The sequence below is a fragment of the Scatophagus argus genome, chromosome 6, assembly GCF_020382885.2.
Source record: "Scatophagus argus isolate fScaArg1 chromosome 6, fScaArg1.pri, whole genome shotgun sequence".
Taxonomy (NCBI): domain Eukaryota; kingdom Metazoa; phylum Chordata; class Actinopteri; family Scatophagidae; genus Scatophagus; species Scatophagus argus.
This window is the reverse complement of record NC_058498.1, coordinates 13,254,638-13,281,904: the sequence shown is the minus strand read 5'-3', so window position 1 is coordinate 13,281,904 and position 27,267 is coordinate 13,254,638. Positions and strand designations below refer to the sequence as shown.

The window sequence follows — 27,267 nt, the reverse complement described above, 5'->3', positions numbered from 1 at the left end:
CTCAAAACATCTGGATGAAAAATATTCTGTCCTCTCCTCAACTAACCTTCCCAAATGTCCTTTACCCTTTTTGGTAAACAGACAAAAAAACAATGGCAGACTGTTTTATATAAAAATAGAAAATGCAGGAAAAATTTGAATAAAAATTCATATAATTCATTTTTATTTTTTATCAAAGGTTTTTTTTTGGTTCTAGTACAAATTGAACAAGAACATCTGTCACCTCAGGCTTCTGTCTTTTATAGGAAAGAGGCACAGCTTCTGAAACAGGTTGAAGATATTTTTGATTGAGCAACAGTCAGTTAAAAGTCTGAGGATCCTGGAAATGTCCTCAGAGCAGCAGTCAATCGTGCAAATGACCTTTGGGGTTCATGAAGCATCAACAAGTATTTCTTTTTCTAAAAATTTAATGTTATGCCTGTGACTGGAATGTAAAGGTACCAACACACCACTGGAGTGTAATGCAGTGTCCAGTTACTTCTGTTACGTCCACTGGCCTACCCATATGGCCCTCATAGTGAGGTTTACCCAGGCCTCCATCTGTCCAAGGAAGTGCTTCACACACTGAGGAGACCAGCTAGCACAGTGGCACTGGTCCCTCTTTGAACATGTGTTGCAGCGGCTGAGCTTGCCGGCCTGCTTGCCTGCCTGGGGGCAATTAGGGAGCCGGGACCTGTGGTTTTGAGGCCCCCCTGGGAAGCCCTGATTGATTGGAGTCTCATCTTCCTAACAGGCTGGCACCCTGCCACCAAACTGTGGAACAGCAGAGAGGATTGGGAGGGGGAGCTCTTATATGACAGAGAGAGACAGGGCACAAGTGTTAGAGGAAAAGAAAGAAAAATGTCTCTGCCCTTGTATGTCAGATGATACAGATTATACTGTAGTAACCTGGGGTTGCTCTTTAGACTCACTGAAGTAAAAAAAAAAAAGAAAAAGAAAAAGCCAGTGACTGTGTGGGAATGAGTGCACAGGTCAGCATGAAAGCACAGCAGGGAGAAAAGTGCAGATAAATATCCTATCAAACTATATTTATTTTCAGTTGATCTTCATTCTCTTCACTCCAGAATATGGACACTGAGACAATAACAAAAAGAAACAAAACCATGATAGCATTAGGACAAATACATCTAGGACATGTAATAAACAAAACAACCATACAAATAAAATGTCCTGTACATTTTCACATAAAAAAAAAAAAAAACTAAAACTGTCAAACCTCTAGTGCATTTTTGTTCATTATCTAAGCTTTGGCTTGTTCTTGGACGTTTTATGTAGCAATCTATAGAAGCTCTTAATGTGGAAGATAATCCTCATTACCTCTACAGTGTGAGGTCCTGGCATCCAACAGGGAGTCTAAACACCACTAAACGACAACATTTAAAAAAAAAATAAAACTACATGAGAACAAATGAGATGAGCAGCCGATGAAAAACTGTTTTTTCCCCTCTCTGAGCAGTTCAGCAATGGATTTTAAAATAAACCAGAAATTAACTTAATATTGTTGTTCTTTCTGCTGTTGTAGCTGTAGGCTGTGTGAATGTATTATGACAAACTCTCAGCGCTTTTCAACTTTTACATCATATTAAAGTGAAATATCATAAGCATGCAATGGAAAGCTAAGGGGTAAAAAAAATAAGTCTCATTTTTTAAAAAAACAACGTGAAAGATGGCCCCTCTTGCATGTATAAAAAGGAGTCTGAAATTGCACTTTATAATGAAGGGTTTTATCTCCCCCTTGTTCCATAATAGCAATAAAAAAGTTGGGGTTATCATATAGCTTGCCTATACATATTCAGTTATGTGAGATGGCTCCAGATGCTGTTGCTAAAATGCTTCCGTACCAAAGATCTTCTCTACCTTTAAGACAATTAGAGCTTGACTGTATAACAGATGGTAAAAGACCTCAATATCGTGTCACTAATGACCATAGCACTCCATGTTTCTCCTCCTTTGACTGAGAAAGACAAAAAACAAAAACAAAAACTTCCATCACAAAATGGTTACAAGGGCCCATTTAGTGCAGCCGGGACCCCCCCACCCCCCACCCCCTTCAGTTTCAGACAAAGAGGATACACTTGGATCAATTGTGCCGAACAAAGACTAAACTATGTGGGGTGATGCATCACACAGGGCTCTTTCTGTTGCCCTGCACGTACACGCAGCCACCCAACACTGAGCTGCCAACAGGTTTTCTCCTCCAGCAGCCACTCAAGCAAAAAGAAGGTTACTCCACTCACTAGTCCAGGGGTGGCCAAAATTTTCCTTTGGGGGGCCAGAACTGAAACTTGATGGTGGGTCACTGGCCAAAAGGGAACAACTACTGTGTTATACTGTCAAAATGAAAAATGGTACTGAGACCCTAAGTTCCCTTAACTGACTGACCCTCTGCGCAGAGTATCACTCACAGTATGCCTGCCATGCTCAAATTATAAAAATTAATAATTAGGGGAAAAGAGCATTTTACCTCACAAACAACATACACAACAGCTTTCTTTCTTTTTTTAATACTTCCTGCCCTGCGTGCTCATTTCTTTCCTTCCTTCTTTAAAGCATCTCAGCACAACACAGAAACAGGTTATAATTGTGTGTTTTTGGTATATTCTCAGCCCTCATCCACTTAGAAGGTGCCATCAGATCTCTGACTCTAATACATTTTCTCACCACACAATCATATATTTCACAGTTTGTTTCCTCTATCTGTATGTGGAACACCTCAGCAGTAGGCTGTCATCTTTCTTCAGTCATACCAGGGTGTCGAAGCTATGGGCCCAAATATCTAAACTGGGGAGCCAGTAAGTAGTAACATAAACTATGCTATAATTGAGAGATTAGCTGAAAACCAGTTACACATCTTTTACGAATAAACAGATTAGTGAGATGTGCATTATGTGCTGTTATGAATCTTCACATTAAACTGAGACTGGACTTTCATTCACAAAGTACTCAGAGACTCTGCTGACCCATGAAAATGCGACAATTGGATTAATTAGGAAAAACACAAACTTAGTGAAAAACTGGGAAAAGTAAAGAATGAACAGCTGAATGTCAGATATTTTGTCCAACTCAGTTCTTGATGGCTGACAGAAATAGTAGAAACTAGATGAGAACAGTAAAAATAGTCCCCATATTTTTTTCAAGTTAGCATGTCTTAATTCCCTGTTCACAAGCTGCTGTTTTCTGACATGAGCTGACACAAGGGTTGTATGAGCAGGCATTAAAGGGATGCTTGCCTTGTTATAAGAAGTGGTTGATGAGGAAAAATTTATTTTCCCCTTGGAATGCAAGTTGTGATCAGAGCAATGGACACCAAGAAGTCATTTACTTCTACGGCACCAAAGGCAACTTTAAACGCTTAGAGATTCGTGGGACAACAGATGTCTGGTAATTGGTTGTTATAAAATTAAGAATTGAACAAGACTTTAGAGTTCACTTGTCTGATTCATGTCCTTGAGCTGAGGAAAATTAAAAACAAAAAAAAAAAAAATGAAAAGAAAGTTCAAAGAAAGTCCTAAAGTCCTCAGCTTTCGTAGTTCAAAATCCATTTCCTTTCCACTGTGTGTAACAAACAAGTCCTTTTACTCAATATCTGTTACCCTGAATCCCAAGAAACAGCTTCAGCATCTCCCTTTCCCAATGTCATTCACATGGGCTGCCAGGTTTGTTAGTCACATCGGTTGCCAGGTCTTGTCCATAGACTGGATGTGTTCCTTGGCTTTCATTCTGAGTGCTGCGATACTAGAGCTGCGCTGATCCACGTCCTCCAGTGGGTATTTATCAGGGTATGGTGCTGAACACTGATAGGGAGGAGGAGGGGCCATACTCTGCATTCCCTGGCCCATGGACGGATGAGGGTGAGAGTGAGGGTGAGGATGAGAATGAGGATGAGGAGTGGAGTTGAGGAAGCTGTGGCTGGGGTAGCTGGGCTGGAGTCCTTGTGCTGGACCCATGAAGCCCGGGATGCTGTGGACCGGTGTAGCACTGGACAAGGGAGAGGACAGCCAGGGGTCCAAGGGGAGGGAGTTGGTCATCGGACCCATACTGGTGTGAACTGGTGCTGGGCGGTTGAAGGACAGCATAGGTGAGTCGTGGAGCTTCATGGTGCTGGCATCCATTTTTTCCTGTCGACGCCATTTAGCTCTGCGGTTCTGGAACCAGACCTGGCACACAAAAGCATGAAAAGAGAGAAACAAAACAAACTTTCTAATGAATTTGCAGTTGATGATCAGTGGGCAGATGTTACTCTCCTCATCTTGGGATCATTTTTGTACACGCACAAAGACTGGTGGAGATCTTTTTTAGATTTCAAGAATAACCAAGACTCTTTGGTGACTGCGACACGCTTCTTTCTCACCGAAGACTGAATTTCTCACTTCCATATGCACAACTTAATTTAGATTTCACTTGTATTTTTTTTATATTATGCCATGTCTTAAGATGTCTTAATTATCAGTATTAATGATCACACGTCTGATGTCAGAGGGTCTCTGTGATGTTGACTGTTATAATCGTGGTTTGACAGACTTGTGCATCCTCCTACCTGAACTCGGACCTCGGGGAGGTTCACCTTCATGGCCAGCTCCTCACGGCTGTACACATCAGGGTAGTGGGACTTCTCAAAGGCACGCTCCAGCTCATGCAGCTGGTAGGTGGTGAAGGTGGTGCGGTTGCGCCTGTGCTTCTTCTTGGGCTGGTCATCCTTGCATGGCTCTGGAGACTTGCCTTCATCGCTCTCTATGCTCTTCCTCAGCTCACTCAGTTCCTCATCACATTTGCTTGTGAATAATCCAGTATCTGTTCAGCACATAAGAAAAATGAATCAGGAGTGTATATCTTATTTATGCTGTCATTGTGTTTTATTTGTAATTTTGTTACAAGTATGGATTCAAATCTAGAAGAAAGACAAAAGCAGAAGGGTAAGTTGAAATGGAGAATGTAATGCCCACTTTCCAGTAGAGCAGACATTAGTTTGACACATGTAACAATAGGCTACTGTAGGTCAGTGAAGCAAGCAATCCCTTGAACTGAATGAAGCTCAAAAACATTCCTAATCGGATTTAGAAAAGTTGTTTCCAGTGTTTATCTTCTCCAAAGGTAAACCGTCCTCAAAAAGCTGTTGGGAAACAAGAGTATTCCCTTTGTTTTTATGACTGAATTATAAATTACACTGTTGGTCCCACTGCATCACATACATTATTTAACAGTAGGCCTAAGCATTATTGACAGTAGATCATTCCCACATTATGATTACGATTATGATTCATGTACTGTCACCATTCACTTTCACAGAGAAATACAGAAAACACAACACACTGGAAATGACTGTTTATCACAGTAAAGAGAAGACTGCTAGTTGAATTAGTCTAAGCAGCAAGTAATTAAATTAAACAAGATAAAAAGACGATAAGCCAGCAATCAGATCAGTCACTCTCGTGAAGCAGCTTCTCCAGAAAAGTCATGTCTGACTGGATCAGACCTGACTCAGGTACTGTACTACTACAGGTACTGTACATCATTCAGGTTATGTTGGATAAGATGTGACCCTCTGAAAGTAGGTTAAATCAACTTTTAAATACTTTCATGGCTTGAAGTATTAGAATTCGCAATGTATTTTGTGTAAGAAGTGTAAATTTGGGATTTAATTGGTCCTGATTTGGCCCACAGATAGTAATGAAGTAATTCAGAATTTGTCTTGAATTAATGAAGAAGTGCATGGAGTTAGAAAATACACATAAAAAAACTGTCTCGTTTGTCAGTATGATCAAAATGAACTTTATGAATTAAACCCGTAGTGTAAGACTTTTACATAAAATGTTACATTCCTGGGCAAACGAGTTCACACTGGTACTCAGGTTCTAGTGTGTTTCATGTCTACCAGCTGATTTGATTTGACTGCCTGATTTTGCCAGAGGTGGAGGGAGGGGGCAACAGTAGAAATGGAGTAGGCCACAACAAACAGAAGTATGGCCGTGTCTATGTCATCATAAGGTTCCTTACTTTGACTGATCCCTTTTGCATTGCTTTCACATCATTGACTTTACATTTTTATGTCAAATGAATGTTTTGTTAAGTCAAGAATGAACCGTAATTTTCCCGGTTGTCTCAGCATCATTGTTCGGTACATGTTGACTGTTCACCTGTCAGTGCTTCAGTGTCACAAGTGATCCAAATGTAAATGTGAGCATGTTTCTGTGACTGAGACGTGTTGATGGAGACAAAGGAGGAGGTCACTGTGGTCTTTCAGCTGACAAACGGGAGCAGAGGCAAAAGCAAAGCAGGATTTTTAGGGGTTCATTTATCCACCTCTCATTAAGCAGCTCTGACAAAGGCAGAGGTCAGGTCTGGTTCAGTGACCAGCTCTTGGCCTGTCAGACCATCACAGCCACTGGTCTGAAGACTGCCTACTGTTTATCAGGCAGCAGAACATCTCAGCACGGGGGGGGCAGTGAAGGGTGGTGGTGGTGGGGAGGGTACTGACACCAAACACAGAAAAGTTGTTCATTGAGGAGGAACTGGGCTGACTCCACAGAATAGGATAATTACATACAAAAGAATGATGTCACTGATGTTGGTGTATGTTAATCAAGAGAAACAAATGTCCTACTGGATTCAGCACCTGAATTCTAATCACTTCTCATAAGTTTTTGGAGACCTATCCATCTCCAGTTTATATGTGCCATAAAACCACCAACCACCTGCCAGATCCTGCACGTGAAAATAGCTCCAGATTAAAAGCGATGAATCTGACTATGAGACAGAACGATGATAATAACACCCGAATGAACTACAGTACAATCTAATCTGCACTGAAGAGAAGATTAGGGGAATTCCACAAGGGGATGGGATTGGGTTTGGGGACATAAAGCCCCCACACCATCTTGTCCTGTGATCTATCTCTCAGTCTCAGCCCACACAGTTAAGGCAACAGGCTCTACGCGACAGTGTGTTATACACTGATTGTGAATCTAAATGTAAGTGGTTTTAAATGGATTCAAAATGCACTTAAATGCTGCAACAACACATACAGTCCAATGGCAGTGAAACGGCCTCATTTAAATCGATTTCGATTTTTAATTGTAATTGTTTGCTGAACACTGGTTCAAACAAAAATCAATAATTGTCCACAGAGTCCAGACTGCTATCATAAGCACAGAAGAATAGGACTGATTTTAGGATAATTGAATGATTGATGTGACATTAAAACAAAATCACACTCTATTGTTTGGTTAATTAAATTTTTCTACAGTGGAGATTTGCCAGCATGCAAAAATCTATTATATTAATATATTTATTTATAAATGTTTTGTGGATGTTTTTGTTTTACAGCTACCTCTTTGTGTGACCTCTTTTTAAATGGTCATTTGAGTTTTAGAAGTAGTTATGTATTCTCTTTGCTATGCTTCTTTAAACGGGTCAAGCTCTGCAGTATAAACTCTTATTTATTGAAGTTCTCCATAAGATCATAACTTCATTCTGACTCTGGAGTAAGTTTTATATGGAACATTTGGACCATGAAAGACTGAATCAGTGTTAGTGGACTGATAGCTTTATTTTCAGCAGTCATTTAAAATTTATCATGTTTGCTCAGGGGCATCAATATTCTACCTTTAGTGCAGCAAAACAACTTCTTTCTTATTTAATTCAAATCTCTGAAACACTGAATTGAGCCCTTATACTTATCCAGCCCTCCAAGACCAGATGTGTTGCTATCAAATCAATATCCTTGGCCATCTCTTGTGTTGTGAGGCAAAAAAAAAATCTGATGATTTACAGGCTTAAACTCCTAAGCAACTCTGCACTGACCAAGGAACTCAGCCACAATAAAACTGATACATGGTGGTGTGAAACTAAGTGCTTTGCCAGAATGGAGACCAGCATCAGCACATTGACTCACCATGGTACTGCTGCTGCTGGTGCTGCTCTGTGCTGCCGTTTCTCAGAGAGGAAAGGTGGCCGCTGTAGGTCGGATGTGACAAGGGCTCCTGCTGCTTCACAGGTTCTGCCAGGCCATCTATGTCCACTTTATGGGGTCGTGGGACCCCAGCAGGGCTGAGCAGGGGGTCCTGGTCTTTACTGAAACCTAGAATTACATCAATGCTGTGGACGCGGCCCCCTGCAGCAATGCCCCCACCTTTCCCCATTTCGTGGAAGTTGCTGGGTGAGAGGCAGCTGTCGTCCACCATGCTCATCGTATCCAGTGATAAATGCATTCGAGCGTCTGGGCACTGCAGTCAGAAGAAAGGGGTTTACAGTAATTGAGGCACTCAAGGTACAGTAGTGAGTCAGAGATCACCTGATTACCTTTGATGACTCTCTATCCTCTCTCCATCCATCTAAACATGCTTATCCTCTGGGGTTGAGAGTCAGTTTGACTCTGAGAGGCGCAGCACATACTTAAGGACATGCTGATGGACGCTCACAAGTTATTTCTTAATCCATAAATTTGACTTTTTGGTATGAATTATCAGCACTCATGCCCCTATGATTCACTGCAAAATGTTTAGTTTACAACATTTCTCACAAAAAAACTCCAAAAAACATATTTAATACTGTATGCACTGTCTGAAAGCCTAATTAGAAAAGACTTTATAACACATATCTTATCATTCGACTGATAATGTTGTCTCACAGTTAGCACGGACTGAAACTCTGGCAAGGATCCAAATCTTGTTTGTTTCTAGGAACTACAAGCGTGAGGTTTGCAGTTGCTGTCTGATTCTGATCGGTAATTCATTCATAGGTTAATCTTTGGATAAAGTAATACATGATAGTAGAGTACAAATACGGTCTGCGTGCAACAAATGTGGTAAAAGAGAATGCAGATGCAAAATAGGCCAAATCTGGGACATCCAACACATCAAGTCGATGTTATTTAACACAATAAAGAAGGAAGAAATAAATAAAGTAAGTAAGTAAATTTACTGGATTGGAATTGGTGTCTATGGGTGATTCTTTATTCTTTTATGTATCGTCTGTGCTCTGCTATGCTATAAAAATAAGTCCACGCAGCGACAGATGAGCAAAAGAGCAGATTTCAGGTGTTCACAAGTCAAGTAGCAGGAGCGTGTGGAGTTGATAAAACTTAAAAGTTTCAATAGCACCAGTGTTTGTTTGTTCAGTGCATCCCAAGAACACCTATCTCCACTATCAGGCACTATGCAAAACAAGTAAAGCTGAAGTTCAGCGTTAGTGTAAAGTGTGACAGCCATGAAATAAGACAGGAGTACAGCTTACCTTTAGGAAGTAAATATGTTGAACTGTTAAAGTTTCTGATGCCAACACTCCACCTGTTCCTCTCAGCAGCTCACCATCTAACTTCACCCTTCCCAGATCCGCAATGTGCACCACTCGCAGTCACTCGACCAGCTTTGCTCAGCTTGCATCTCTTTCTAATCTCTCATCTCTCCTCTACGTAGAGACACTCCAGTGAAGTGCATGTGAAAAAAAAACCCAAAACACCCAGCATAAAGAATATTTAACAAGTGAGCTCAGACAGCATGCACTCCAGCTCAGAGAGCTCAGAAAGGAGTGTGGAAGAGGAGAAGGACAGAGAGGGCGAGATGGCTAAAGCAGAGGGGTGTCCGAGGTGAAACGAGGGGATTAGGAGAGGGTTATTAATTGGAATCCTTCCCCTTTAAGAGTGATTGGCAGCTGTGTTTTCTGCTCAAGCAATTGTTTTAAATGTCATTTCCATTCACCCCCACAGGAGGAGGCCCAGGCTAATGAAGCCTAGACAAGACTTTCTTTGATAAATTTATTGTTTTATAGACAAAAGACCCACTGAAGGTTTTCACTGGGCTCACTGAGCCTCTCCATTATGTGGAAGTACATGAAAAAAGGACACTTTGAAAGGATGACACGTGACGCTCAAACTGCTATCAGCATAAGGGTCATCTTCAAGTTGATACAGATTAGTTTATAATTATTAATTCATAATATTTTCATATCCCACCAAAATGATAATAATTATTTTATTTGTCCAAACTGTAAAGTAGGTTTGTCTTAAACATTTTATTTTCTATAACATTCTCACATGTGGTTAGTTCAATTGCTGTCCAATCTGACATCCCAGCTGAAGAGCGTTATTATCATATTGCTATTTATATTTTACTAACTGTAGTAGACTTAAAAAAAACAGCTACTTATTTTTGCAAGAAAAAAAACCTTCAGAATTTGAAAACCTCGTACAAAAACAACCCAAAAAAACTTGGGTTGTAAAGTTATTAGCCCCTTTAAACAAATTTCAGGAAATTGGAATAATAATTACTTCAAGACAGGATAAATACTGCTTACATTTACTCAAAGCACTTTCATTAGTTGATTGAGAGGAAAATGTGCTTTGACAACTACAATGCAGTGAGGTCAGCTTGATATTGTTATAGCTATAATGGCTCTGAAGCATTGCAGTAACACTATTTGGACGACAGAACTCTAGTTCAGTCATATAGGCCTAAAGACAGCACACCGTGTGGGTTCAGTGTTTAGCTACAGGGAGCTCCACCCTCAGAAAAACTATTTTAAAAAAAGAAGGAACAACTGAATTAATACATGATAGTGTGTAAGAAATGTCTCGATTTTACTGATTGATTTTATTTAAGTTTTTATGTTCTGAATGAACCTTCAGTATATTGGTGTCACATGACACTGTTGGACCATCACTGGCCTGGTAGTGGAAAAGGTGACACAGTTGGACACATTCAGGTTGTTGGCTGAATGCCAGTCAATGAAAATTCGGCAAGACTACAAAAAATTGTACCTTAAAACTCTCCTTATGAAGGTTTTTCAAAACAGGCTTTCTAATTTGGATTTGGATTTAAAGCTGCTTTTTTGATAATAACATGAAGCTATGATGGTTAAACATAAGCACACTCCTCAAAGTTGCTTCATGTTTAATTGATTTAATTGACTGTGAACAAAATGAATAAAACAAAGTTGTAGCTGGCTCATGATCATTGTGTCAGTTTCTAGATCTTCCATTACCTGCAGACCGCTTTAAATCGATGGTTCAAGGTTGACCCCGGCTTAGTGTCACTGAACTCACCAAGGAGTCTAAAGACGCTAAAGAGATTTCCTGTGACCTCAAACATTTCTAAAGCTAATATATAAAGCTAAAGTTAGAAAAACATTGATTTTCAAACAGAGAGCAGATTGAGTTTCAGTCTTTACAACAGGGAGGAAGCACACAACAGGGAGAAAATAATAATAAAGTGAGTTCTTCAGGTCAGACAATCCATGATTTAGTCATCCTTTTCATGTACAGCACATGCCTAATTTATTTACATTACTACATCACAGCTTAGATACCTGAGCTAAAAAGACTGAGAGGACATTTGTTTGTGTACCAGTACTCTGTCAGCTTAAAACAACTGAAATATGATGTTCTAACCCTAGTTTGTGTCTTCTAATTAACATATTGTAATTTATTTGTCATATTCAAGAGATTTATTTGTTCATGGTAGTTTGACACATAAAGATGCCCCAAAGTACTTTTGGAATCAGCATCTAACCACACATCACCCTGACTAGAAATGGCAGCATCACCCAAAGACAACCAAAAGGTAGTGCTATGAAAATGTACATGTAGGATTTGAGATAGGACATCATTGTGACATATTAGAAAATTTCAAGTACACTTCCAGAAACCATTTCAGGCGGTGTGAGGTATTTCTTGGACGTGGAGATAAAAACAACCTTCAGTTTTCTGTAATTAAAGGAAGTAGCCTGGTGTCTTGCTCATACAGGCAAGAAAATTGATAATTCTGATCTTTTTTTCCTCTAATGTCTGTCAATAGATATATATATTGCCAATGAAGTGCTGCAGTGATTGCTGAATGCTTTTTTCTCTTCAATACCACTGCCCTGTCAGTAGGGCAGTCTGTCATGCTGTGGAGCCAAATTGTTGCTCACATCTGCAAGCTTCATTTTTTTCATTTTTATAATTAATTAATATACTGCTCTGCACCTTAGTTACTTCAGTACAGTCACTGTTACTTTAATACAGTTCTATGCTCCTGTCATGATCCACTTGCTCACTGTTTGCACTGCTTACTTGAACTACTTCCACACTTGTACTACCTCACAGAACCATATTTTATTCTACTCGTTTTATGTTTTATGTATGCACCAGTCACTGGTGACAAGACAAATTCCTAGCAATGTGAAACCTCTTCACTTAGATGGCAATAAATACAATTCTGATGATTCTGATTCTGATTCTGATATGGGTACCATCCACCTATCCATCCATCCATCCATTTTCTATACTGCTTATCCGTCAGGGTTGCAGGGGAGCAGGAGCCTATCCCAGCTGACTACGGGAGAGGCGTGGTACACAGGTACCATACGTATCAGGATTATTTCTTCCTGGCTGAATGGTGCTGAGTACTGAGTCCATATACAGTATAACAACCATTTCTGAGTGAAGGCAGACAGTGGTGCATATCAAATTGAAGGGGTGATGACCTGTGACTCCAACAGAGAAAGGAAACACATATCATAATTTCAATTTCAATTTGGATTTTCATTCTAATAATATACAACTGCATATCCAGCACAATTACAACATAATTTTGCTTCAACAAGTCTTCAACGTCAACAAATCAGCCAGCTCACAAAACTGATTCTCACTGCCAGCAGGCAATGATAGTCCAGGGTGCTCATTTATCCCCTCATGATTTTGTTAATACATTTTTGCCCTTCCCCTGTTTCTCTGATATCCAAATGTAAATTGGTTAAGAAGGAGCAGTGTAGTTATCAAGCTGCTTAGTTTTATCAGATGACAATGTAAGACCCTCTGATCCTATTAGAGGTAAAAGCAGCTAACGTGTAAATGCGGTGTGTCAGCTTACTGACGGCAGTGGAGAGAACCAGGGATGAGAGAGGAAGGAAGAAAGAGGGAAAGGGGGAAGGGAAGGGGCAGAAGGGGGGAGAGAGAGATGAGAGAGGGAGGGAGAAATAGGGAAAGGGGGAAAGAAAAGGGAAGAAAGGGGGAGAGAAAGAATGAGGTGCTGGTGTAACAAGGAAGGCGAATTCATGTGATTCTCCATCATGCAAAAGCACACACATGCAGAGAGGCAATGCTCTGCACTAAATGGATGTTAGAACTTCAGGACTCCACAAAACCCTTTACTGACATGGGCAGTTGGGGTGGCGGCTTTCATGTAGTGAATGTTAAATGTTAGTTATTTAATGTTGCTCCAGATACTTTGAGTTAGAGGTCAGCCGATAGTGGATTTTATTTAATCCCTATAATAGTTTTGAGATGGAAAAAAAAATTGACACTGCAGGAAATTGACCATCGTTGACTTAAATGAAAACACAGTTATGTTAGGCTCATACTTACAGCTAGTCTGATTCTAACGACTATGCTTGCTAGCAAAACAGAGACAGCATGCTCTCAACAGGGAAGCAGTTATCTTCAGTCTAATGCATTAATAATGCCATACTAAAACCAACAATCTTATCAAGCTCAAAATTTACAAACAGAACTATCCGTTATAAAATTAACTTTCATCTATATATAAATAAAGCTATCTTCAGGTTCACTTAACATTACACGAATTTGTACATGGAGCCTCAGTGTATGTATGTCCCTGTATGAATAGTGGAACTAACCAAAATATCCTTCCAGCAGAGATAAACTGATTAATCAGTCCACCTAAACGTTCACTATAGGCCACTGGGTGTATATAAAGATAGACAACATGACAAGTAAAAGTGAAGCCAAGATGTTTTCTGCCACTTTAAGTAGTTCTCATGTATATCACACTGATGTACACTACATAGACAAAAGTATTAGGGCTGCTTTTCAGGGGTTGGGCTTCCAGTGAAGGGAAATCTTGATGCTTCAGCGTCATAAGACATTTTGGACAATGCTATGCTTCCAACTTTGTGTCAACAGTTTTTGGGAAGTGCCCCAGTGCACAAAACAAAGTCCATAAAGACATGGTTGGATGAGTTTGGTGTAGAAGAACTTGACCAGCCCACACAGAGCTCTGACCTCAACCCCATCCAACATCTTTGAGATGAACTGGAACAGAGATTGCGAGCCAGGCCTCACCCAACATCAATGGCTGACCTTAAAAATGCAATCCAAGATTTTGTGGAAAGCCTTCCTAAAAGAGTGGAAGCTGTTGAAGTTGCAAAGGGGGACGAACTCCATATTAATGTCTATGTATTTAGAATGTCTTGTCATTAAAGCCCCTGTTGGTTTAATGGTCAGGTGGTTCATTACTTTTGTCTATATAGTATATGTTCAAGTGTTAATTTTTTTGATAAGTTTGGTTTGGTTTAGTTCTTTGATATTATAAAAAAGGAAATAAAACCTCATGATTGACAGCTGACCACTCAGCTGCTGCTGTGCAACTATGAGCCCTGAATAACATCATTTGCACAAGATGGCAGCACACATATCTGGGATATTATGGCTTCACTTGTCTTAGAGGATTTTTAGTGGGAAGTTATCCTTTCGAACCCAGACCAGGCTATCGATCCATGGCTACAGTAAAGCAAGAAACCGTAGAAAACTGCTCCTGTTGGTGAGGGCATGCTTATTTACTGTGCTTAAAATTTAAGGAAGTCGGTCAAACTTCAAACAAACATCAAGGTGCAATTAAGTTAAGGGAGTTAAGAAAGTTAAAAAACAAAATATGTTGGTCATAAAATTCTGTTAGGGCTACAAGTGGTGGAAGAAGAAAGAAAGAAAGAAAGAAAGAAAGGAGAAAAACAAAGCTCTGCTTGGGAAATGTTTATTCCTTTTAGGATTTTTTTTTTCTCCAATCAAAGCTTTTTGTTTGACCACTTTAGGCCTCAAACTGTTCTTTAAAGTGGCACAGAGGTACAGTGGTTAGCACTGTTGCCTCACAGCAAAAGGATTTCAGGTTCAAATCCCGGTCTGGGTCCTTCTGTGTGGAGTGTGCATGTGCCTGCGTGGGTTATTTTACATTTTTTTTTATTGTTTGTTTGCTCTGTAATCCAGCAAACTGGAAATGAAAGAAAAGCGTGACTATAAACTGAAAGTGCAGTCTGTCAGCTTTAATTTGATATTATCCACATTTTAAAATCCAACTGTAATTGAGCGATAGTCTGCTCAGCTGTTTGTTCAGCAGATGTGTTTCATTTCATCATTACTTTATGCAAAAAAGACCTCAGCAAAACGTCTACAGTTAATTCTTGGTGTGATGTTTGCATTTGGAATTTGCATTTTTGTCACTCCAGGAGGCCATCATGAGGCTGGAAAGTCAGAATAAATCTGTAAAATGCAAACAAATGCATAAACAACTCAGACCAAAGAGAATCCAAACAAACTAAGAAAAAAGCACGAAACAGCATTTAAACATAGTAACTGTTTCATATGCAATCTGTTGGAGTTCAAAGTCACTGCACTCAATGTCTGCCTTGTTCTTTTCTCTTTTCAGGAACTGCTGAAGGCAACAGCTGACAGCTCATTGTGTGTCAACCCCTGCATCTGCTCCAGTAGATTAGCTCGTATTAGCAAAGAGCATTAGACCTTCTGACAAAACATGTTTAGAGTGATTAACATATGGGTACCAGGAAAAAAAGCTTTGAAAGCTTTGTCCTGATATTCCTGCTTCTGTGCTACAGCAGCAAGGAAATAACCACTGATACTCAGAAAAAAATCCCTCACTAAATAATGTATAACTCATCTCCATCGAAGACACAAAATCTTTTATTATCATTTTTTGACTCTGTTTTAAATCCATGTGCAGAAAATTGCTGCTCATCCAATTAGAGAGCTTCTGGGAAACATAGCAGATTGAACAAATCGTGGAGGACCCTTGCTTGCGCTGTACAAGGTCAAGAGACAGGGGATCAAGCCTCAATTTAGGGTCTGTCTCCTGGGACAGAGACAAATACCAGGCTTACGTGGACTTAAATCAAATGACATCTTTAATTTGGTCTTGTGACATGACAACAAAAAAGGAGGCTTCATTTTGTGGTGAGTTTTGAATTGAAAGTGTAGCAGTCTTATGCGAAAGTGAACATTTCATTGCATCTCTGTTATGGCTGACAATCACATCCTCTGAAATGAGTAATACATGTACTTAAATAAATTGAATACGTAACTGAATTTGTAGAATGATCACCTGCAGGAGAGCAGAAAACATTCTGTACCTGCTAAAATCCCAAGAGGATGGTGGATAACATAAAGTCACCAATATAATCTCAAAATCCCAGTAAAGAGGGAAGAGAAATAAGTAACAAATTCCATATTTCCCATTGATTCAGTCTTAAAAAACAAATTAAATCTGAATCCAAGTCTGCGGCATGGTGGTGCAGTGATTTCTTGCCCCACAGTATGAACTTCCTGAGTTTTAATCTTTTCTGTGTGGAGTTTACATGTGTTTTCCCTGTTGTCTGAGTGGGTCCTCTGTGGGTGCTGCAGCTTCCTCCCACGGTCCAAAGACACGCAGGTTAGGTTAACTAGTGCCTGTAGGTGTGAATGTGAGTGAATGGTTGTTTGTCTCTATATGTCAGATCTGTGATGAACCGGCAACCTGTTCAGGGGGAACTGAATGTCAGCTGGGCCCTGCTCCAGCTCCCCTGCAAAGGATAAGCAGTGATAAGTGATGGGTGGATAAATCAAAGTGTCAAAAACAGCAAGGTGAAAAATAGTGAGGCTTGAAAAGAAATCTGGGGGAAAAAAAATAAAATAAAAACATAATACATGCCAAGGTTCACCTTTGACTTCTGACTTTTATAAAAGCCTCCATCTCTCTCCTTCCATTCTCATTCCCATACACGTGTTATTGTATTTTTGACATCTCTGCCTGACTTTAAATATCTGAATTCATGTTTCATGAAAAACAACTGATTTTTGATCGTATAGACACAGTATTCACATGGCAATAAACAGACACTAAATGCAAATGCATTACCTGACCAACTAATTGAGATGTTAGGAGATTCAAACTCAGAGTACAGTAATTTCAACACATCACCATAACGTGTAATGAGATAACACTGAAGGTATCCTGCATTTTCCAATCCCATGATCGATCTCTCCTCCAGATTTATAGTGTCAGCAGCCTTCACAAACAGTGGCTGATGTGCACTGTCCTGCGGGCTGATTTAACATGTTGATACATACATTATATATATTTAACATACGATACATACAATGAGAGGTCTTCCCTTCTGAAGTCCAACTGAAATCACTTTCGGCCATCCTCTTTTGTTGTAAAAAATAATAAATAATGTTTTTAATGTAAAAAGTCAGTAGGATTTATGCTGTGGGAGATCATGAATGTCTGTTTAAAGTTTCATGTGGAGCAATCCAATAGTTGTGAAGACATTTCAGTCTGGATCAGAGTAACCGACAAAGCGACATCGCCATCAATACATCCATTCTTCCAGCATGGAGTAAAAGTCTGGTATTGTTTGATTCATCCATTTTTGCTCAGATTCATGAAAGCGAGGTTCAGTATTTTGACCATTTGTCATGGGCATTACACAATGGCCAGATTTACACGCTGACTGTTCTGTCCCATCTGTTAGGTTAAAGGAATCCAGCTGAAAGTGTGTGCTGTGATGCACACAACACGGCACACGGTGACAATGTGGGGGACACTCTGTTCTCACCAAGGTGGAGCTCAAGATTCACACCCAAGATCAGCATCCAGATCCAGACCTGATCCCATCGCGACACTCCGACCCAGGGCCCGGGCTGTGATTACCCATCTCCCGTTCAAGTTTCTCTCTGAGTTTGTGGAAAGCAGGCCTTCTGCGTGGCTCCTGCTCCCAGCAAATCCTCATCAGGGAGTAAACACCAGGGGGACAGTCTTCTGGAGCCTCCATGCGGTAGCCCCCCTCCACTCTCTCCTTCACCTCCTTGAGAGACTACAGCAGCAGGAAGAAGGGCAAGATCAGTGGGGGTGAAGAGGGAGAAGTGGAAAATTGCGGTGTCTGATTATAATTTCACCAGCCTGGCTGTGTTGAAATGCAAATCCTTAACTCATACATGACTGGAGAGCAATGTCATGTGATTTGTGTGTGTCATTGTCTTGCATATTATATACGTTCAGAGCATAAATAGTAATCACATACAGTCTGTCACTGTTAGTTTCTAATTTGTTCTTTCTGCCAACAGATAACAAATTACCAGGCGCAGAGTTTAATTGAAGGGAAAACAAACTTGACCCAAATAAATCAACCTGCGTACATGTTAAACGGACTGTAATTAGGAGGTAATGATCTGCATTTAAAAGGACACCATCTGAAGTAAGGTGCAAAAGACGCATGCGATGTTGTGCTACTTGCACTAATTGTCCCTTTGTTTAATGCTGCCTGATCCTGCTGTCATTGCTGCCGGCCAAGACACCGCACACCTCCACGGTCAGGGGGCGGGAATTACCTGACAACAAAGCTGCGTTTGAGTAGCATAGTTCTTCCTGTCCAAAGCCTCCCCATTACGGTGTCATCCAGCCTTCATGTGACGTCAACCAATTTGGTTTAGCCTGTTACCACCTACGCCCACATGCAATGACGTTAACACATACGCAGTGGCAGAGGAAGTATTCATATGCTTAACTTCGGGAAAATTATCACATTAGCTGTGTGACTGTTAATACTGATCAATCAATGTGCAAACAGCATTTTACAGTTGTGGCAGGTGGAGGTGGTAGACTGAACGACTTTATATACAGTTAGGTAGCTTTTGTTGGGTGGCCAAAATACATCTGAGAGAGAGGAAAGAACAAAAAACAAAGTTATACTTTTGATGAAATATTGGGTATTTTTACCCCTTTTGGGTCTTGAACACATTGAGATTATGTTACTGCATTTGAATCAGGTGAGAAGTTTACAGGGGAAATCAGACTGGACACCTGTAACATGACAAGCAGCCACCTGTCCACCTAAACACTAATACTTTTGAAAAGAGTCAAGTATAAGTACATTAAAACTGTACTTAAGTACAGTATTAAATATACTGTAAATATACTTTCTTTCCTTCCACTACAGTATGTAAAACAAATGTAAACAGCGCCATATACTTCCTACCAACACGACCAGTTTATGAAGTAGATTAACTACTTTCTTAGAACAATAAGGTTATATCTACGTGTGGTTGTGTCACAGTGAGTACTAATGGTAGAGAGACTAAACTCTATCCTCGTTGACGCAATGCAGTGATCTGCGTGGCCGGGATTGGCTTCCTGCTCAGACACAGTAAGTCTAATAACGGATCTAAACACAAAGTCTGGCGGCTTTACTTCAGAACGCCAACTCCATGATAGAGACGTGAATCCTGACTTGGCATGGGAACAGTTACACAACAGACTTGATACTTTTTCCAGTTGGATTCAGGAATGGGACAAAGTTTTATCTGAATGAAGCGAGACAAGACGGAGGTCTGGTCTTTCACAGACAAAGAGTGGCTGTACAGTCATTTGATAAAGCAAAATAACTTAAATGAGGTCATATTTTTCCACTCATACTCCATACAACTAGTGCAACAGACTGTGAATATTAGGCATATCAGATATCCCAAAGAGGTCAAAAAACTTCATAGACAGAAGACTGATGTTTGTTTGACTGGATAACAGGAATAATTTCACCTTTTTTTATTTGAAACGATATCTGCTAGAGAAGAACTCCGCTCATTGCAGGGGGAAGTCAGGCCTCCAGGAAGCTAACTGGTCCAGTCCAAGAAATAGTCTGTCCCATGACCCTCCATAAAGCCACAACTTTTAACATTTTAACACTCTTGTTTTTCATGGTTGTTGTTACCTGTGGACAGAGCTGGGCCAACTGTTTCCCCCTGTTTGCAGTCAATACGCTAAGCTAAGCTAAGCTAACACAATAATAATAAAACAGCAACATGAGATGGATCTACATACCATCTTCGGATAAGGTTGACGACCGTAAGAGAAGATCTCCCACAAAAGAATACCGTAGCTCCAAACATCTGACTTTGTGGAGAATTTCTGCATAATGGGAGCAAATTGATACAAATATTAAAAACAATGCAGAACCATTTTCTAATCACTCACTCTCTGTAAGAGGTTTATGAGTTGTTATGAACCCAGTTAGTTTAATGTGCATGCAGGCACTATGACTGGATTGTTAAGATACATTGATCACTAAATATGATAAACAGTTACAGATCTCGGAGATAAGAGGCGGAGAGGCTGCAACTCTTCAAACTGACCTCTTTCTTCAGAGCTTCGGGGGCAGTCCATTTGATTGGCAGTTTGGCGTTATCTGATACCTTCGAGTCCACCTTGGTGAGGCCAAAGTCACTAACCTTGGCCACGTTGTCGTCAGAGATCAGAATGTTACGAGCTGCCAGATCTCTGTGAACCAGTTTCTTGGACTCCAGGTACTCCATCCCCTCACACACATCACTGCAAATACAAACATTTCTTATTCGAATTTTGAATTTTCAAATTTTGCATTGTTAACTGTCCAGCACACACACACACACGCACACACAATTGTCTTCTGACTGTCACTTGATTGTCGTTTGAACTCACAGAGCAAAACGGAGCAGCTGAACTGAGTTTACGACTGAACGTCCTCTTGTCCTGAGAAAATTAACAAGGTTTCCCTGCAACATGAACACACACATGCTCAAATTATAAGGGGTTCTATTAGAAGATTTCTCACTTAGTATCATGAGGAATATTACATCGATTAGAGAAAGAGCTAGCTGTTTGGAGCCACAGTATATATACAAGTTATTTGGTAATTGTCACAGTAAAGTTGTAATATGGCCATACTTCAGGTCCTGTTGTGTCATTAACCAAGATGGGAAGGCAGACTCTGACATTGCATCAGTGGTGCCACCAAGTGGCAGCACTCTGTAATTGTTTGGATTTTTGAATTTTCTTCAGGTGACTACTATTGTCTCCCACAAGAGAAAAAATGTCCTGGATTAAGGAAATCTTTGCTTCTTTAAAAGCACACAAGCAAACATTAATCTGAGATAAAACAACCAAAGTAATTCTCTCTGTTTAAAACTACATTTCGAGAGCATACATCTCAAAGTCTACACACTTTATAGTCCACAAATTACAAGCAAATACACGTGTTGCACTTCACGAACTTGAAAACCAAGCACACAATTGGAATTGGAAACCTGTTGTTATCTAAATGCCTCCTTCCCCATGTGCCTGTCCAACAGCAGTTACCTGACTACAGAGAGTGACTACTGACAGAGAGTAAAACAACCTCAGTAAACTAATAAACCTGATAAGGCTTATTTTTCATCGGCTGCTGCTGGTGAACTTCAGACAGAAGGCTCTCTCACTGCTATTTAGGAGACCCTACATCCAGCAGATTTTCCTACCAATTAGGTTTTACTTTGCTACCTATTTTTAATATTTTGTCATGTTACCAGTTATTATTATCATTATTTCCCAGCTTAGAAGTAAATGATGAGTTTACCGTACCTTAGTCATGAGCTCCGTCACAATATGAAGCCCTTTGTGAAGAATGACCCCCAACAACCGTACCAGGTTTTTATGCTGGAGCTTCCTGGAGGGAGTGAAGCCACATTAAAAACAGTGACAGAAGGCATAAATACCGTTAATTCAAAATAGTATGACTACTTTCACAATAAGTGAGTTCTTATTTCACTGAGCAAACTCACTAAAGGCTGGTTTTATCACTCATTAATACTCACCTCGTCACACCTAAAGGATTTTCAAAGAAAAAAAAAATATATAAAAAGAATAAATAAATAAAACTAGAGAAAATGTTCAGACTCACGTCATAACTGTGGTCTCCTGCAGGAAAGCCTGAGCTGTGACATCACATTTAATGGTCTTTACTGCCACCCTTTGGCCCATATACTCTCCTTCATAAACAGCTGTGGTTGAGAATCACACATATCAGAATCCTCACCAAGACAACAATTTGTTTTGTTGTTGTTGTTGCTGTTCTAAGTGTTTGCTAATGTTTTTTTTTTTCATTACAAATGTTGTGAAGGCACAAAGATCAGCTGATCATGTGAAGAGGAGATTAAATCAAAGAAGGCTCACCGCCAAACTCCCCCTCTCCGATATTCTCTCCCATTTTGAGCTTTGTAATATCCAGCAGCCATCCAGCTGGAGAGGAGAGAAAGAGAACAATACTATAAACCTCAAACATACCTTTACACGCTTTTATAATCGTTACTGCAAATGTAAAATGATTACCCATAGATTACCAGATGTAGATTTCTTGGGACTTACTTTTAGACAGCTCCAACTCAGCTGACTTGGTTCCTTGTTTTTGCTTGGGCTTCAGCAGGGTTGTGGCAATGGAGCCTTTGTTTGTCGAGTAAAACTGCAAAAACGGAAACGCACAACAACAGACATTGACCACAGACTTATTATTTCTTGTTATTTATAGTAGATGTCATTTCCTTACGTATGCTCATTCTTCCTTGGCCTTGTGTTCTCTAAAGCCTGAAACACTCATCAGGCTTATGAATTTACAGCTTTATGGAGAGGAGAACGAGTGAATTTAATTTTGACATAGATAATTTAAGCTCTGCGAGAGCACCACCATAGTACTCAGGAAGCCATTCAGACACTGGTTGGGCCTTAACAAAGAAAAAGTGGTAATAAACAATGAGAATACAATGTAAACCAATCTTTATCTTAAGAATCATTAGAGAAACTACACGCCTAACCTGTTCAATGGAAGTGGAACGTCTGCTTCTCAACAACAAAAAAGCATCAAGGGGTGGCAGCTGAATTAAATTGTGCCAGTAAACTATGAGCTCATTCACAGTGACACATGAGAGCCTGGTTTTATATTGTCAGTTGTCTGCCAGCACTGGGACATTTATAACATGTTACAACCCAAATATTCATCTGCACAGTCCTCCCTCTGCTTCCCCGCAGTCAGAGCAAAAGTCAGCAGGTCTGACTCAGGCCTGAAGCTCTCTGTGGCTCGCTGATAAGACGGCACTGAACGAGAGCTGTCCGCCTCTGTCGGCTTTACAGATAAACCATAAAAGGGCTGTGCCGTATGGGTTTTCCTGTCTACAGTGTAAATTTTCCACGCTGGGTGTCAGTTACGCTGATGGGTCTTCAGGCTGACAAAAACTCCATGAATACAATACATAGTTTAGGACTATTTGATGGCTTATCATGAAATTTTGTGCATTCGTTCATGGTCCCCTGAGGATGAGTTCTACAGACTTTGCAATCTCCTGACTTTTCCTCTGCTGTCACCATAATAAATTCGTGACGACTTCAGAATAAATTTTAGGGATGATCCCACGACTTTTCATCTGGCACCATCAAGTAATTTTCATTTGTCAGATTCTTGTGTGTACATTCAAAAACCTGCAAAATTAACGGCATTCCCATCAGCCTCAGTTTGTATTTGGTGTTTAGTGCTTAATAGTAAACGTTAGCATGCTAGCATGTTAGGCTAAGATGGTGAACAAGGTGAATGTTACTTTTACAAGTTAGCTTCCTGACGTTACAGCACAGAGCTGCTGTCAACAACATAATTAAATATTTATTTATTTTTAGATGAGAAAAGCGCAAAATTAGAAATTATAAAGGAAAAAAAGAGAACTATTTTGGGGAAAAGAAATACTTACTGGAAAAGAAATATCAACCACCAGTTAACCAGAAACCACTGGGTTGGGGTTTGCATGACAGAAATTTGCTGATGAACGGACTGTTTTCTGGTGCAACGTCAGGCTGAATTCTGGGTGAGGAGATCAAACCTCAAACTAGACAGAACAACTTTATTGTGAGACCAACTTTCAGCTTATAGGCTTCATTTGAATGACCCTGATGAAGGCTACAAGCTGAAACATGTTGTTTTAATAAAGTTGTTTTTTTATACTACTAGTGCTGCTGGCGTTCAGACTTTAACCCTTGTCCATACAACGTAAGAGCAGCCTACTCTCAGTTCTGAGTAACGAGAGCAGAGGTGGAGCTGTTAAATACCATAGACTTATTAATAACGTACAGTTAGTCTAAGGGAAATATGTGTAATTTTCTTTTTGCCTTCACATGAAAGATGCACAGGGATCTGATCTAGTCTTACCTCTATCATGTCAATTAGGTTGTAGAAATACTGCATGTTGTCAATGGTCAGCTTGTTGTCCCGATAAATCACGCGGTAGTGGATGACCTCTCCGGAGACACTGACACAGAGGACGTAGTCACCAGGATGGCGAATGGACTCACGAACCAGGAACAGGCCATCCTCTGCCGGCTGCAGCTTACACACCGCCTCTGGACCGGAGATCTTCCCATGAAACCAGCTAGTGAAAGACAGCGAAGAGTGAGACATGTAAACATTCACTTTCCAAACTTTCTGTCTGCGAGCACAATGTGAGCTAATCTGGGATCCTAAAGTAAGTCCCAAATATCTCACAAATGCACGTTTTCAGACAGACAGGATCCAACATTCAGTAGTTTACGCAACAAAGAAGGAAGTTGGTGTGATTAATTCTGAGACAATGTTTGTTTGCACGTCTGCCATCAACCCACATGGTGTGGTCACAGGACATGTTTTTAAGATTGACTAAATGCTAGCGTGCCTCCAGTCACGTTGCTTGCATGTAAACATCCAGCAAAAACGTGTCAAATTTAGAGGAAGAGGAGACATACGGCATGAGGCTGAGACTGGGGTCCACACGTAGAGCCTCTCTTTCGCGCACATTGGTGGAGTTAATGAGTCCTTCCTCTCCTGTGCTGTTGTGTTTGGCCTTGTAGTATCCCTTCTTCTACAAAAGAGCAATCAAAAGTTTGTTTCAAATGGTGGAAAATGGCGACTCTGAACAAACGCTGTCTGTGGCTCTGTTAAAACGCGACAGTACCGTGCTCGTGTCAACAATAGTGAGGATGTCCCCTTTGTGATACAGCAGTTCTCCAGGTTTTGTCTTCCTGTGGTCCGACTTGGCTACACACTGCGTCCCGGCGGCCCAGCTCATCTGCAGCAGCAGAGGAATAATAACAATAAGAGAGCGGCATCAACACTGTAACGTCTGTGTCCCTCTGATATGACTGATTTTTAGCTTTAGGAAATGACCACCTGGCAATATTATAGACGAATGATTAATCATCATATTTGCAAAAATGTGTCTTTTTTTTTTATGAAAGAGAAAACTGAAATATAGTAGAGATAGTGACTCTTTAGGAAGCCAGGATGAGTTGTCTATAAATATTTTCTTATCATTCATCAGTTATTTAGAGGCTGTTGAGATTCGCTTGCCTGTAACCACACTGCAAGTTTGCATGTTCAGGGGTAAACCAGCTTTGTATTTATATAGAATGAATACGCTGAAGGACGTCACAATGTCTCTTACGTCAGTTTTACCTACGGTCACTGCTAAAGTACACAAGTCTTTCTAGGAATCTTTCTCAGAAGGAACATTTGTCCTGTAACCACTTTTATCCTTCAATTGCTGATGGGTTCACACAGAAACACTGACTGTAATTCTGATCCAACATCCACGCAGCTCTCGGTTGCTCAAAGACGCCTGATCCCAAAAATTCACACATTATTCATCTGATCAGTGGTAACATACATTTACTCAAACACTGTAATCAGGTACAAATTAGAGTCACTTGTTCTACACTGTTGTTTCTTTCTTTTCATGTAACAGTGGTTCAACATTGCACTAACCTATATCTTATTTATTTGATTATTTTTGCATACAAAACAACTTTATTGACGATCATTCATGGAAAAGCCTTTCATGGTTTCATTTTCAATTTGTTCAATTGTTTTTAATTATTTTATCTACTTTGAATTTCATCCTGTTGGTAAGGCTGAGACAGGCAGGTGTGACTCTGGCCTCTGTTTAATTGTGAGGCATTTCTCATTGTTTTTCAGAAATTTACAAACCAAACAGTTAATTGATTCCTGTGAAAGGAAAATCAGCAAAATTAATCAACAATAAAAATAACAATCAGATGCAGGCCCGCACAAAGTAGTTAAAAAAATACCTGCACCTCATCACAACAGTGAGTAATAATAATCCAATTATACATAAAAGAAGTACTTCTACAGCAGTAAAATAGAAACTTCCTCCACCACTTCATCAACTGGCCTCAGACTATAATTCAGATTTATTTTTCTGGAATTATAAATTTTAAACAGTTCTGTCTTGCCATAAATTGAAAATACAGCAGATTTAAGAAAATGACTTTACTTATTTGTACTTAAAGCAACCTGGGTTTGATGCAGGCTGCTCTCAGTCACAGTACATACCTTTTTACCATGAGCAGGAGTGGACGCTTCAATTATTCGAGTTAAACACCTGTCGAAGAGAAAAATGTCTCTAAACAAGCAGATGACAATAAAATTCACACCACCTGCAATCGTATTTTAAGTATACACTACTGTCTTGTTAAAGCACCTCGAAAGAGCAGCTATTGTCGAGAAGATGAAGCAACAGTTAGCGCAGTCGGCCAAATGGCAGGCGGGCAGGAGGCAAACTCAAAGCAGCGTTAAGAGCCTGGAGATGAACAGCACTGACAGCTCGTACTGTCTGCTTCGTGGCTGACATGAATGTTTTATTACCTGCGGCTCTCCGTACAGCCTTCCTCCTCCTCCTCCTCTTCTTCAGGACAGCTGCTGCTATCTCAGTAAACTACATTTAAAAAAAAAACACCAGCATGGCTCCAAAATCCCAAGCAGCTTCCGGCCTCTTCCGCGTCGTTTTTTCTGTCAAATGTTCTCATTAAAACAACTCACCGCCAACTGACTCCGCGTCTGTTCATCACAGACGAACACTGAGCACTGCAGCCAGTCAGTCCCATCCCGTTACTTCCTTAAAATTTAGGAAACTGTGGTTCATATTTCATGAAGCGACGTAAGACGTGACGCCTTTTGTGACTTATTCACTACAAAAAAACCCCCCAAAGGTGTGTAGAACCGGACTATAATTAGCTGTGGTAAAGACAACACGAGCCATGAGACAAAGTGGCTTAAAAGTACTTTAATATCTCCCCTTAGTTTTAGGCAACACTACAAAGACATTCAAATAACAGGACAGCAACGTTCACACTTTCCGTTTAAACAATACAAAACAGATTGCAACATCCTTCAGAAATAAAATAAGCAATACTTAGATGACGCTCTCGGTAAATGAAACAAACAAAAACAAAAACAAAAAACAAAAAAAAATCAACTAAAATCGCACGACAATTCTCTCACTTTCAACTTTTAAGCCAAAAGAGTTGTGCAACTGTCCCTTCATCCGTCCTCACATCTCTGTGACATAAGATCATCGCAGTATTAACCTGACAACTCATAAATGTTCCCCATAATCAGTCTTTTGTAACA

General features: G+C 40.1%; 2 protein-coding genes across 4 annotated transcripts; both read right to left on the bottom strand.

The window, feature by feature from the left end:
- Positions 1-3,565: 3,565 nt before the first annotated feature.
- Positions 3,566-8,207, bottom strand: rx1 (retinal homeobox gene 1). The gene is made up of 3 exons (XM_046392189.1): positions 7,892-8,207; positions 4,538-4,791; positions 3,566-4,157 (listed from the first exon to the last, which is right to left on the bottom strand). The coding sequence occupies exons 1-3, from the start codon at positions 8,205-8,207 to the stop codon at positions 3,666-3,668; spliced, it is 1,062 nt and encodes a 353-aa protein (XP_046248145.1). The 3' UTR covers positions 3,566-3,665.
- A 6,802-nt stretch (positions 8,208-15,009) lies between these two features.
- On the bottom strand, positions 15,010-26,822 carry matk (megakaryocyte-associated tyrosine kinase). 3 transcript variants are annotated; one of them, XR_006843598.1, is made up of 14 exons: positions 26,503-26,822; positions 26,191-26,239; positions 24,794-24,907; positions 24,585-24,700; positions 24,016-24,235; positions 22,194-22,287; positions 22,002-22,067; positions 21,730-21,829; positions 21,411-21,495; positions 20,493-20,566; positions 20,168-20,363; positions 19,857-19,943; positions 18,371-18,695; positions 17,744-17,856 (listed from the first exon to the last, which is right to left on the bottom strand). XR_006843598.1 is itself a non-coding variant. In XM_046391699.1 (13 exons), the coding sequence occupies exons 3-13, from the start codon at positions 24,905-24,907 to the stop codon at positions 17,629-17,631; spliced, it is 1,380 nt and encodes a 459-aa protein (XP_046247655.1). In that variant the 5' UTR covers positions 26,191-26,239; positions 26,503-26,822; the 3' UTR covers positions 15,010-17,628. The 3 variants fall into 3 exon arrangements, 2 of the variants coding, with proteins under 2 accessions (XP_046247655.1, XP_046247656.1); XM_046391699.1 differs by lacking the exon at positions 18,371-18,695 and having other exon boundaries at positions 15,010-17,856; XM_046391700.1 differs by lacking the exons at positions 18,371-18,695; positions 26,503-26,822 and adding an exon at positions 26,339-26,479 and having other exon boundaries at positions 15,010-17,856.
- Positions 26,823-27,267: the final 445 nt, after the last annotated feature.

What these genes read in the sequence shown, in the direction of transcription:
- rx1 (XM_046392189.1), bottom strand. Translation starts at nt 8,207, where the DNA reads ATGCATTTATCACTGGATACGATGAGCATGGTGGACGACAGCTGCCTC. An exon ending in CCAGCAGCAGCAGTACCATG is followed by an intron (nt 4,792 to 7,891) that starts GTGAGTCAATGT and finishes TGTGCTGAACAG; the next exon opens with ATACTGGATTATTCACAAGC. An exon ending in TCCCCGAGGTCCGAGTTCAG is followed by an intron (nt 4,158 to 4,537) that starts GTAGGAGGATGC and finishes TTTGTGTGCCAG; the next exon opens with GTCTGGTTCCAGAACCGCAG.
- matk (XM_046391699.1), bottom strand. Translation starts at nt 24,907, where the DNA reads ATGAGCTGGGCCGCCGGGACGCAGTGTGTAGCCAAGTCGGACCACAGG. An exon ending in CGGAGAGGGGGAGTTTGGCG is followed by an intron (nt 21,830 to 22,001) that starts GTGAGCCTTCTT and finishes TCTCAACCACAG; the next exon opens with CTGTTTATGAAGGAGAGTAT. An exon ending in CCGAAGCTCTGAAGAAAGAG is followed by an intron (nt 19,944 to 20,167) that starts GTCAGTTTGAAG and finishes CCCATTATGCAG; the next exon opens with AAATTCTCCACAAAGTCAGA.